This window comes from Salmo salar, chromosome ssa18 (genome assembly GCF_905237065.1).
Source record: "Salmo salar chromosome ssa18, Ssal_v3.1, whole genome shotgun sequence".
In the NCBI taxonomy this organism is placed as follows: Eukaryota; Metazoa; Chordata; class Actinopteri; order Salmoniformes; family Salmonidae; genus Salmo; species Salmo salar.
In genome coordinates, this window is record NC_059459.1 from 39,400,236 (window position 1) to 39,413,900 (window position 13,665).

The 13,665-nt window shown below is 41.3% G+C and overlaps 1 protein-coding gene across 1 annotated transcript in view; it reads right to left on the reverse strand.

The window, feature by feature from the left end:
* Positions 1-13,665, reverse strand: part of LOC106577380 (transcription elongation regulator 1-like protein) — a 231,532-nt gene that overhangs the window by 160,923 nt on the left and 56,944 nt on the right. The window contains exon 5 of the mRNA XM_045701115.1: positions 12,265-12,465. Within this exon, the coding sequence (XP_045557071.1) occupies positions 12,265-12,465 (201 nt within the window). The remainder of the gene's footprint in view (positions 1-12,264; positions 12,466-13,665) is intronic.

Here is a 13,665-nt window from a genome sequence, read left to right on the forward strand (position 1 = left end):
CACCAACAAAACCTCCAACAGTATCAACTCAATAAACAGAGGGGTTTATGGGAACAATACAAACAATCACGTTGTGCAGTGACTGTACTTCCCTTTTAAGTGTCCATGGAGGTCAAAGCAGAACAATCCTGGGCTCTGTATCAAATGGCACGCTATTCCCTTTATATAGTGAACTACTTTAGACCAGGGCCCATAGGGCTCAGTTCTAAATTAATCCTCTATATGTATAGGGAATAGGGTTCCATTTGGGATGCAGACATAGAGCAGACTGCTGTACTCCATCCTCTCAACCCAGGCAATGTTAGTGTGTGAATCTGCTGCCAGATACTACGCAGGAAGGCAGGGAGGCAGGGAGGGAGGGAGGAAGGAAGGGGGGCTGGGAGGAAGGGAGGCAGGGAGGCAGGCAGGCAAGGAGAGAGGGAGAGAGGCAGGGAGGGAGGAAGGAAGGGAGGCAGGGAGGCAGGCAGGTAAGGAGGGAGGGAGAGAGGCAGGGAGGGAGGAAGGGAGGGAGGCATGCAGGTAAGGAGGGAGGGAGGGAGGGAGGGAGGGAGGGAGGGAGGAGGGAGGGAGAGGGAGGGAGGGAGGAGGGAGGGAGGGAGGGAGGGAGGGAGGGAGGGAGGGGTGATTATGAAGCAGGGTTGTTCTTACACACACTCTGACAGGCTAGTGGTCTGACTAAAACAGTCTTCATCACACTCTGACAGGCTAGTGGTCTGATTAAAACAGTCTTCATCATACACTCTGACAGGCTAGTGGTCTGACTAAAACAGTCTTCATACACACTCTGACAGGCTAGTGGTCTGACTAAAACAGTCTTCATCACACACACTGACAGGCTAGTAGTCTGACTAAAACAGTCTTCATACACACTCTGACAGGCTAGTGGTCTGACTAAAACAGTCTTCATCACACACTCTGACAGGCTAGTGGTCTGACTAAAACAGTCTTCATCACACTCTGACAGGCTAGTGGTCTGATTAAAACAGACTTCATCACACACTCTGACAGGCTAGTGATCTGACTAAAACAGTCTTCCTCTCCTCTCTCCTTGACTTTTCTTTCCCAAACCTCTCTAACCCATATGCCCCTGGCCATCCACCTGCATGATGCAGAAAAATACTCTACTTATCCATCAATATGCATGAGATAGAGAGAGAGAGAGAGAGAGAGAGAGAGAGAGACAGAGAGAGAGAGAGAGAGAGAGAGAGAGAGAGAGAGAGAGAGAGAGAGAGATTTATAGTTGTGAGGTCTGGAGTCCGCTCACCAACCAAGAATTCACAAAATCGGACAAACACCAAATTGAGACTCTGCATTATCAAAATTCAGAAAAGAGCTGTTCAATTCTACAACCACCTAAAAGGAAGCGGTTCCCAAACCTTCCATAACAAAGTCATCACCTACAGAGAGATGAACTTGGAGAAGAGTCCCCTGAGCAAGCTGGTCCTGGGGCTCTGTTCACAAACACAAACACACCCCACAAAGTCATCACCTACAGAGAGATGAACCTGGAGAAGAGTCCCCTGAGCAAGCTGGTCCTGGGGCTCTGTTCACAAACACAAATAGACCCCACAAAGCCCCAGGACAGCAACACAATTAGACCCAACCAAATCATGAGAAAACAAAAAGATAATTCCTTGACACATTGGAAAAAATTAACAAAAAAACTGAGCAAACTAGAATGCTATTTGGCCCTAAACAGAGAGTAGACAGTGGCAGAATACCTGACCACTGTGACTGACCCAAACTTAAGGAAAGCTTTGACTATGTACAGACTCAGTGAGCATAGCCTTACTATTGAGAAACGCTGCCGTAGTCAGACCTTTTAAAAACATTTTTTTTTAACCTTTATTTAACTAGGCAAGTCAGTTAAGAACAAATTCATATTTACAATAACGGCCTAACAAAAGGCCTCCTGCTTGTACGAGGCTTGGATAAAAAAATACACACCTCACGACAAGAGAGACAACACAACACTACATAAAGAGAGACATAAGACAACAACATAGCAAGTTAGCAACACAACATGACAATAAGAGCGTCTGCTAAATGACTTAAATGTAAATGTAAATGACAACAACATGGTAGCAACACAACATGGTAGCAGCACAAAACATGGCACAAACATTATTGAGCACAGACAACAGCACAAAGGGCAAGATGGTAGAGACAACAATACATCACACAAAGCAGCCACAATTGTCAGTAAGAGTGTCCATGATTGAGTCTTTGAATGAAGAGATTGAGATAAAACTGTCCAGTTTGAGTGTTTGTTTGCGGCTCGTTCTAGTCACTAGCTGCAGCAAACTGAAAAGAGGAGCGACCCAGGGATGTGTGCGCTTTGGGGACCTTTAACAGAATGTGACTGGCAGAACGGGTGTTGTATGTGGAGGATGAGGGCTGCAGTAAATATCTCAGATGGGGGGAGTGAGGCCTAAGAGGGTTTTATAAATATGGGTATACAGAGATGACCACCCTTACCTGCCGATCTATAAAAACGATGTCGCCGTAATCTAGCATGGGTAGGATGGTCATCTGAATCAGGGTTAGTTTGGCAGCTGGGGTGAGAGAGGAGCGATTACATAGAGGAAACCAAATCTATATTTAACTTTAGCCTGCAGCTTTGATGTGTGCTGAGAGAAGGACAGTGTACCGTCTAGCCATACTCCCAAGTACTTGTATGAGGTGACTACCTCAAGCTCTAAACCCTCAGAGGTTGTAATCACACTTGTGGGGAGAGGGGTATTCTTCTTACCAAACCACTTGACCTTTGTTTTGGAGGTGTTCATAACAAGGTTAAGGGTAGAGAAAGCTTGTTGGACACTAAGAAAGCTTTGTTGGAGAGCGTTTAACACAAAATCCAGGGAGGGGCCAGATGAGTATAAGACTGGGAGAGCTTCCTGCTGCCTGAGCTATGTTGTTGATGCAAATTGAGAAGAGTGTGGGGCCTAGCATCGAGCCTTGGTGTACTCCCTTGGTGACAGGCAGTGGCTGAGACAGTAGATGTTTTGATGTTATATACTGCACTCTTTGAGGTAGATAGCAAACCAGGCCAAAGACCCCTCAGAGACACCTATACTCCTTTGCCGGCCCAAAACAATAGAATGGTCTACCGTATCAAAAGTCAATAAAAATAGCAGCACAACATTGCATAGAATCAAGGGCAATTGTGACATCATTGAGGACCTTTAAGGTTGCAGTGACACATCCATGACCTGAGCGGAAACCAGATTGCATACCAGAGAGAATACTATAGACATCAAGAAAGCCAGTCAGCTGATTATTGACAAGTTTTTCCAAAACTTTTGATAAACAGTGCAAAATAGAAATAGGCCTAAAACCATTAGGATCAGCTTGATCTCCCCCTTTAAATAAAGGACGTGCCGTGGCTGCCTTCCAAGCAATGGGAACCTCCCCAGAAAGGAGAGACAGGTTTAAAAGGTCAGAGATAGGCTTGGTGATGATGGGGCAGCAACCTTAAAGAAGAAAGGGTCTAAACCATCTGACCCAGATTATTTTTGGGGGGAAAAGTTTAAGGAGCTCCTTTAGCACCGCGGAGAAACTTTGTAGCGGGGAAAAAGAGGGAGAATCATCGGGCAGGTCGCATTAGAAGGGGTGGGAAATGAGGAAATGTTGGACGGACAAGGAGGCATGGCTGAGTCAAATAGGAATCCGGACTTAATAACCTGTTAGGGCTAGGGGGCAGTATTGACACGGCTGGATAAAAAAACATACCCGATTTAATCTGGTTACCACTCCTACCCAGTAACTAGAATATGCATATACTTATTACATATGGATAGAAAACACCCTACATTTTCTAAAACTGTTTGAATGGTGTCTGTGAGTATAACAGAACTCATTTGGCAGGCAAAACCCTGAGACATTTTCTGACAGGAAGTGGATACCTGATGTGTTGTATTACCTTTAAACCTATCCCATTGAAAAACACAGGGGCTGAGGAATATTTTGGCACTTCCTATTGCTTCCACTAGATGTCACCAGCCTTTACAAAGTGTTTTGAGTCTTCTGGAGGGAGATCTGACCGAACAAGAGCCATGGAACGATGATGGCCCATTAGACACCTGGCGCGCGAGTTCATGTTGGGTACCCTCGTTCCAATACGTTATAAAAGAGTATGCATTCGTCCACCTTGAATATTATTCATGTTCTGGTTAAAAAGGCCCTAATGATTTATGCTATACAACATTTGACATGTTTGAACGAACGTAAATATATTTTTTCCCCTCGTTCATGACGAGAAGTCCGGCTGGCTTAGATCATGTGCTAACAAGACGGAGATTTTTGGACATAAATGATGAGCTTTTTTGAACAAAACTACATTCGTTATGGACCTGTGATACCTGGAAGTGACATCTGATGAAGAGAATCAAAGGTAATGGATTATTTACATAGTATTTTCGATTTTAGATCTCCCCAACATGACGTCTAGTCTGTATCGCAACGCGTATTTTTCTGGGCGCAGTGCTCAGATTATTGCAAAGTGTGATTTCCCAGTAAGGTTATTTTTAAATCTGGCAAGTTGATTGCGTTCAAGAGATGTAAATCTATAATTCTTTAAATGACAATATAATATTTTACCAATGTTTTCTAATTTTAATTATTTAATTTGTGACGCTGACTTGACTGCCGGTTATTGGAGGGAAACGATTTCCTCAACATCAATGCCATAGTAAAACGCTGTTTTTGGATATAAATATGAACTTGATAGAACTAAAAATGCATGCATTGTCTAACATAATGTCCTAGGAGTGTCATCTGATGGAGATTGTAAAAGGTTAGTGCATCATTTTAGCTGGTTTTATGGTTTTGGTGACCCTGTCTTTGACTTGACAAAACATTACACACAACTCTTGTAAATGTACTGTCCTAACATACTCTAAATTTATGCTTTCGCCGTAAAACCTTTTTGAAATCGTAAAACGTGGTTAGATTAAGGAGATGTTTATCTTTCAAAGGGTGTAAAATAGTTGTATGTTTTAAAAATTTGAATTTTGACATTTATTTGGATTCAAATTTGCCGCTCTTGAAATGCACCTGCTGTTGATGGAGTGCACGACGGGTGGCACGCTAGAAAATGTCTCAGGGTTTTGCCTGCCAAATGAGTTCTGTTATACTCACAGACACCATTCAAACAGTTTTAGAAACTTTAGAGTGTTTTCTATCCATATATAATAAGTATATGCATATTCTAGTTACTGGGTAGGATTAGTAACCAGATTAAATCGGGTACATTTTTTTTATCCAGACGTGCAAATGCTGCCCCCTAGCCCTAACAGGTTAACAATACCAGTGAAAATATCAAATAAGAAGGTCAAGCATCTTCAACAGAGGGGATCAAGCTGATTCTACACTAATTTACAGAGGCCAGGTCATGAAGGAAGGCTTGCTCATTAAAGTTCTTTAGTAAGCGTCTATGATAAATCAGGACAGATCGTTTCACTGAGCAGCCATCACGAATACAGGCTGTAAAACAGTGATCACTAAGGTCATTACAGAAAACACCAGACTGATACCTATCAGGATTATTTGTGAGGATAACATCAAGGAGAGTAGCATTTTCTGGGTGTTTGGAGACATACCTTGTGGGATTGGTGATAATCTGAGAAAGATTTAGGGAGTCCCATTGCTTTAGGACTTGGTCAGGTGGTTTAAGCATGTCCCAGTTTAGGTCACCTAGCAGGACAAATTCAAACTTAGTGTAAGGGGCCAGGAGAGAGCTTAGGGCAGGTAGGGTACAGGCCGGTGCTGATGGAGGACAATAGCACCCAGCAACAGTCAACAAAGAGCTATTTGAAAGTTTAATGCTTAAAACCGGCAAATCAAATTTGGTAGAGACAACCGAGCACTGAAGGTGATCCTTGTTAAAGATTGCCACTCCCCCACCTTAGGAAGATCTGTCTAGCCGAAAAAGCTTACAACCAGAAAGGCTAACATCAGTATTCAAAACACTCTTACTTAACCACGTCTCAGTAATGACCAACACATCTGGATTGGAGCTGTGAACCCACACACCCACACTCAATTGATCAATTTTAGGTAATAAGCTTCTAGTGTTGACGTACAGAAAACCCAGGCTTTTTACGAGAGCAGAAATCAGTGAAGCAGATATCAGAGCACAAGTCAGAATTGGGGCTAGCAACAGTAGATGAGCCAGGGAGTACATGCACATTTCCAGATATCATCAACAGTAATACAATCAAGGCACGGCAGAGGACAGGGAGAGCTCTGCAGTGTTGATTTATGACATCTGAATGTGCATTAGAACTGGCTCTCAAGAGAAGACAGGCTATGTGCACACTGCCCACAAAATGAGGTGGAAACTGAGCTGCACTTCCTAACCTCCTGCCAAATGTATGACCATATTAGAGACACATATTTCCCTCAGATTACACAGACCCAAAAATAATTAAAAAACAAATCCAATTTTGATAAACTCCCATATCTACTGGGTGAAATACCACAGTGTGCCATCACAGCAGCAAGATTTGTGACCTGTTGCCACAAGGAAAGGGCAATCAGTGAAGAACAAACACCATTGTAAATACAACCTATATTTAAGTTATTTTATTTCATGTTAAATGTATTTATTCTTTTGGAACTTTTGTCAGTGTAATGTTTACTGTAAAAAAAATACCTATTTCACTTGCTTTGACATTGTAAACATATGTTTCCCATGTCAATAAAGCCCTTAAATTGAAATTGAATTGATGTAAGAGAGAGAGAGATAGAGAGAGAACAGAGAACAGAGAGAGAGAACAGAGAGAACAGAAAACAGATAACAGAGAGAACAGAGAGAGAGAACAGAGAACAGAGAGAGAGAACAGAGAACAGAGAACAGAGAACAGAAAGACAGAATAGATAACAGAGAACAGAGAGAACAGAGAGAGAGAACAGATAACAGATAACAGAGAACAGAGAGAACAGAGAGAGAACAGATAACAGATAACAGAGACAGAGAACAGAGAACAGAGAGAACAGAGAGAGAACAGATAACAGATAACAGAGACAGAGAACAGAGAGAGAGAACAGAGAACAGAGAGAAAGAACAGAGACAGAGAACAGAGAGAAAGAACAGAGACAGAAAACAGAGAGAGAGAACAGAGAACAGACAACAGACAACAGATAACAGAGACAGAGAACAGAGAGAACAGAGACAGAGACAGAGACAGAGACAGAGAACAGAGAGAGAACAGAGACAGAGAGAGAGAACAGAGAACAGAGACAGAGAACAGAGAGAGAGAGAACAGAGAGAGAGAGAACAGAGAACAGAGAACAGAGAGAGAGAACAGAGAACAGAGAGAGAGAACAGAGAACAGAGAACAAAGAGAGAGAACAGAGAACAGAGAACAAAGAGAGAGAACAGAGAACAGAGAACAGACAACAGATAACAGAGACAGAGAACAGAGAACAGAGACAGAGAACAGAGAACAGAGAACAGAGAACAGAGCAGAGACAGAGAACAGAGAGAGAACAGAGACAGAGACAGAGAACAGAGAGAGAGAACAGAGAACAGAGACAGAGAACAGAGAGAGAACAGAGAACAGAGAACAGGGAGAGAGAACAGAGAACAGAGAACAAAGAGAGAGAACAGAGAACAGACAACAGACAACAGACAACAGAGAACAGAGAACAGAGAACAGAGAACAGAGAACAGAGACAGAGAACAGAGACAGAGAACAGAGACAGAGAACAGAGACAGAGAACAGAGAGAGAGAGAGAACAGAGAGAGAACAGAGAACAGAGAACAGAGAACAGAGAGAACAGAGAACAGAGACAGAGAACAGAGAACAGGGAGAGAGAAACAGAGAACAAGGAGAGAGAACAGAGAACAAAGAGAGAGAACAGAGAACAGAGAGATAACAGAGAACAGAGAACAGAGAACAGAAAGAGAGAACAGAGAACAGAGAGAGAGAAAAGAGAACGGAGAGATAACAGAGAACAGAGTGAGAGAGAACAGAGAACAGAGAGAGAGAACAGAGAACAGAGAGATTCCAGAGAACAGAGAACAGAGTACAGAACAGAGATAGAGGTAGACATGGTCTGGTTCCTACAGTAAATGACCTACAGTACCAGACTCATTTTCTGAATCCAATAATGACGTGTTGACCCTTGATTTAAACATGTCCACTTCAGCAAAATGAAATTCCCTCTGCTCATCCTTTACAATGAGGAGGTACAGGGAGAGAACTAAGGAAGGGGAGGGGTAGTATCAGTAACCAGTAACCCAACTGTCCAGGTAGAAACACAATAACATCATTATACAGTAACCCAACTGTCCTGGTAGAAACACAATAACATCATTATACAGTAACCAGTAACCCAACTGTCCTGGTAGAAACACAATAACATCATTATACAGTAACCAGTAACCCAACTGTCCAGGTAGTAACAGATCATTATACAGTAACCAGTAACCCAACTGTTCAGGTAGAAACAGATCATTATACAGTACCCCAACTGTCCAGGTAGTAACAGATCATTATACAGTAACCAAACTGTTCAGGTAGAAACAGATCATTATACAGTAACTCAACTGTCCAGGTAGAAACAGATGATTATTCAGTAACCCAACTGTCCAGGTAGTAACACAATAATATCATTATTACAGTAACCCAACTGTCCAGGTAGAAACACAATAACATCATTATACAGTAACCAGTAACCCAACTGTACAGGTAGAAAGAGATCATTATACAGTAACCAGTAACCCAACTGTCCAGGTAAAAACACAACAATATCATTATACAGAAACCCAACTGTCCAGGTAGAAACACAATAACATCATTATACAGTAACACAACTGTCCAGGTAGAAACACAATAAGATCATTATACAGTAAAACAACTGTCCAGGTAGAAACACAATAAGATCATTATACAGTAACCAGTAACCCAACTGTCCAGGTAGAAACACAATAAGATCATTATACAGTAACCAGTAACCCAACTGTCCAGGTAGTAACAAATAACATCATTATACAGTAACCCAACTGTCCAGGTAGAAACACAATAATATCATTATACAGTAACCCAACTGTCCAGGTAGAAACACAATAACATCATTATACAGTAACACAACTGTCCAGGTAGAAACACAATAATATCATTATACATTAACACAACTGTCCAGGTAGAAACACAATAAGATCATTATACAGTAACCCAACTGTCCAGGTAGAAACACAATAATATCATTATACAGTAACCCAACTGTCCAGGTAGAAACACATACATCATTATACAGTAACCAGTAACCCAACTGTCCAGGTAGTAACACAAAATCATTATACAGTAACCCAACTGTCCAGGTAGAAACACAATACATTATTATACAGTAACCAGTAACCCAACTGTCCAGGTAGTAACAGATCATTATACAGTAACCAGTAACCCAACTGTCCAGGTAGTAACAGATCATTATACAGTAACCCAACTGTCCAGGTAGTAACAGTATAATATCATTATTACAGTAACCCAACTGTCCAGGTAGAAACACAATAACATCATTATACTGTAACCAGTAACGCAACTGTCCAGGTAGAAAGAGATCATTATACAGTAACCAGTAACCCAACTGTCCAGGTAGAAACACAATAAGATCATTATACAGTAACCCAACTGTCCAGGTAGAAACACAATAAGATCTTTATACAGTAACCAGTAACCCAACTGTCCAGGTAGAAACACAATAACATCATTATACAGTAACCCAACTGTCCAGGTAAAAACACAATAATATCATTATACAGTAACCCAACTGTCCAGGTAGAAACACAATAACATCATTATACAGTAACACAACTGTCAAGGTAGAAACACAATAAGATCATTATACAGTAACACAACTGTCCAGGTAGAAACACAATAAGATCATTATACAGTAACCAGTAACCCAACTGTCCAGGTAGAAACACAATAAGATCATTATACAGTAACCCAACTGTCCAGGTAGAAACACAATAATATCATTATACAGTAACCCAACTGTCCAGGTAGAAACACAATAAGATCATTATACAGTAACCCAACTGTCCAGGTAGAAACACAATAAGATCATTATACAGTAACCAGTAACCCAACTGTCCAGGTAGAAACACAATAATATCATTATACAGTAACCAGTAACCCAACTGTCCAGGTAGAAACACAATAAGATCATTATACAGTAACCCAACTGTCCAGGTAGAAACACAATAATATCATTATACAGTAACCCAACTGTCCAGGTAGAAACACAATAAGATCATTATACAGTAACCGTAAGCCAACTGTCCAGGTAGAAACACAATAATATCATTATACAGTAACCAGTAACCCAACTGTCCAGGTAGAAACACAATAAGATCATTATACAGTAACCAGTAACCCAACTGTCCAGGTAGTAACAAATTATTATACAGTAACCCAACTGTCCAGGTAGAAACACAACAATATCATTATACAGTAACCCAACTGTCCAGGTAGTAACACAATAATATAATTACACAGTAACCCAACTGTCCAGGTAGAAACACAATAATATCATTATACAGTAACCCAACTGTCCAGGTAGAAACACAATAATATAATTACACAGTAACCCAACTGTCCAGGTAGAAACACAATAATATCATTATACATTAACCCAACTGTTCAGGTAGAAACACAATAACATCATTATACTGTAACCAGTAACCCAACTGTCCAGGTAGAAAGAGATCATTATACAGTAACCAGTAACCCAACTGTCCAGGTAGAAACACAATAAGATCATTATACAGTAACCCAACTGTCCAGGTAGAAACACAATAACATCATTATACAGTAACCCAACTGTCCAGGTAGAAACACAATAAGATCATTATACAGTAACCCAACTGTCCAGGTAGAAACACAATAACATCATTATACAGTAACACAACTGTCCAGGTAGAAACACAATAATATCATTATACAGTAACACAACTGTCCAGGTAGAAACACAATAATATCATTATACAGTAACCCAACTGTCCAGGTAGAAACACAATAAGATCATTATACAGTAACCAGTAACCCAACTGTCCAGGTAGAAACACAATAACATCATTATACAGTAACCCAACTGTCCAGGTAGAAACACAATAATATCATTATACAGTAACCCAACTGTCCAGGTAGTAACAGATCATTATACAGTAACCCAACTGTCCAGGTAGAAACACAATAAGATCATTATACAGTAACCCAACTGTCCAGGTAGTAACACAATAATAACATTATACAGTAACCAGTAACCCAACTGTCCAGGTAGTAACACAATAAGATCATTATACAGTAACCAGTAACCCAACTGTCCAGGTAGAAACACAATAAGATCATTATACAGTAACCCAACTGTCCAGGTAGAAACACAATAATACCATTATACAGTAACCAGTAACCCAACTGTCCAGGTAGAAACACAATAAGATCATTATACAGTAACCCAACTGTCCTGGTAGAAACACAATAAGATCATTATACAGTAACCCAACTGTCCAGGTAGAAACACAATAAGATCATTATACAGTAACCCAACTGTCCTGGTAGAAACACAATAATATCATTATACAGTAACCCAACTGTCCAGGTAGAAACACAATAAGATCATTATACAGTAACCCAACTGTCCAGGTAGTAACAGATCATTATACAGTAACCCAACTGTCCAGGTAGAAACACAATAATATCATTTCAAGTTGAGGATGCTTCATATTTCAACCATGACCCTAATCCTGCTGGCAAAAATAAAACCTTTCTCGCGTGAACTACTATAAAATTCAATGTAGAAAGAAGCCTGTTGTAGTTCAAAGAAAGATTCTGTATTAAATACAATAAAAACAAAGCTCTTTAATGTTACCGTTGGCATAATGCCACATATTTGCAATTACAATTCACCAATTAGGACATACAGCAACAGCCTTAGTTAAAGACCCGCTGGTAATAATGAGGCCAAAACCCCTGCAGTTAGGTCAATAGACACAGACCTTAAACAACACAGACCTTAAACAACACAACCTAAAACACATCAACAGACTGCAGATACACATCCTGGATTGGCTAAACAGAGGCTGTATCTGAAATAGCCCCCTATTCCCTATTTAGTGCACAACTTATAACATTGCACCCAGTTCCCTATGTACTGCATTACTTTAGACCAGAGCTCTATGGGCCGTGGTTAAAAGTATTACACTATACAAGGAATAGGGTGCATTTCAACCAGGAATCACAGGAGGTTGTTTACCTGGGCCAGGTGGAGACAGGCGAAAGGGGATCTTGATAGGTGACAGTTGGAACAGGCGGAGGGGATGAATGAACGAGGGAGAGCAGGAGGAGGGCGAAGGCCCCTGGAGTCTGGAGGGGTCTGATTCCATGGCTGTCATGGTGGCAGCTGCCAGAGAGATCCTCTTGTTCCTGCCCACTCTCTTGATAGCCACAGGACAACCTAGAGAGAGAGAGAGAGAGAGAGAGAGAGAGAGAGAGAGAGAGAATTACTAATTGACCCCTTCTCTACCTGACTGCTCTTTCTGTCTCTCTCTCTGTCTCTCTCTCTGTTCCCACCATCAAAGGGAGAAAGGTTTAGTCCCAGAATAATGATGATGAGGGTTGGACCTATGAGCAGGGTATCATTTCAGAGAGAGGCAGTGCCAAAACAAGCGAATGACAGTAGAGGTTTAGTTAATAAGTATAAGTTAATGAGATGGTATATTTATATAGTCAGTCATGGGGTTGATGTATCTCGACAGAATACTACAGAAAATAACCCGTATCATATCAACACGTCATATTTCAGTTCTGGGGCTGCTTCCCAAATTACGCACTATTTTCAATATAGTACACTACTTTTGACCATGGTTCATAGGGTTCAGGTCAAAAGTAGTGCACTATATAGGGAATAGGGTACAATTTGTGAGAAAGAAAACCCTGGATAAATCATCAGGGTTCTGCCTGCATATTAAAAGGCATTAAAGGGGGGTGTTTCACAAATAGCACCCTATGCCCTATCACCAGAGCCCTATGGACAACATAGGGAACAGGGAGCCATTTAGGACATAGACACTGTCTCAGTACTACTGAAGGAATCCTTCTCCTGGATGAAGCATGGCTCTATCTTTGTATGTTGATTTAGATGGCTGCCATGCCAACACTGTGGCTTTTCAACAACAGGCTCATAGCGTTATGCTGGAGGCCCGTCCCAAATGGAACCCTATTCCCTATGGGGCTCTGGTCAAAAGTAGTGCACTATATAGGGAATAGGGTGCCATTTGAGACCTAGCCAGGGTGTATCAGACAGCAGCTAGCGCCTAGCGCCATAGCATGATGTAGTGGAGCTTACAACTGCAGCCAGCGGAGGAAGATTATCACAACTAAGCCTTCGCACACATGGAATCTGTGTCCTGTAGGAAGGGTGTTAAATCCACCAGCAGCAGCAGCATCTCTTTCACTCTCTCTCTCTCATCTCTCTCTCTCTCTAATCTCTCTCTCTCTCTCTCTCTCTCTCTCTAGCATCTCTCTCTCTCACTCTTTTGCTCTCTCTCTCTCTCGCATCTCTCTCGCATATCTCTGTCTCTCTCACACACTCTTTCGCTCTTGCTCTCTCTCTCTCTCTCTTTCGCTCTCTCTCTCTCTCTCTCTCTCTCTCTCT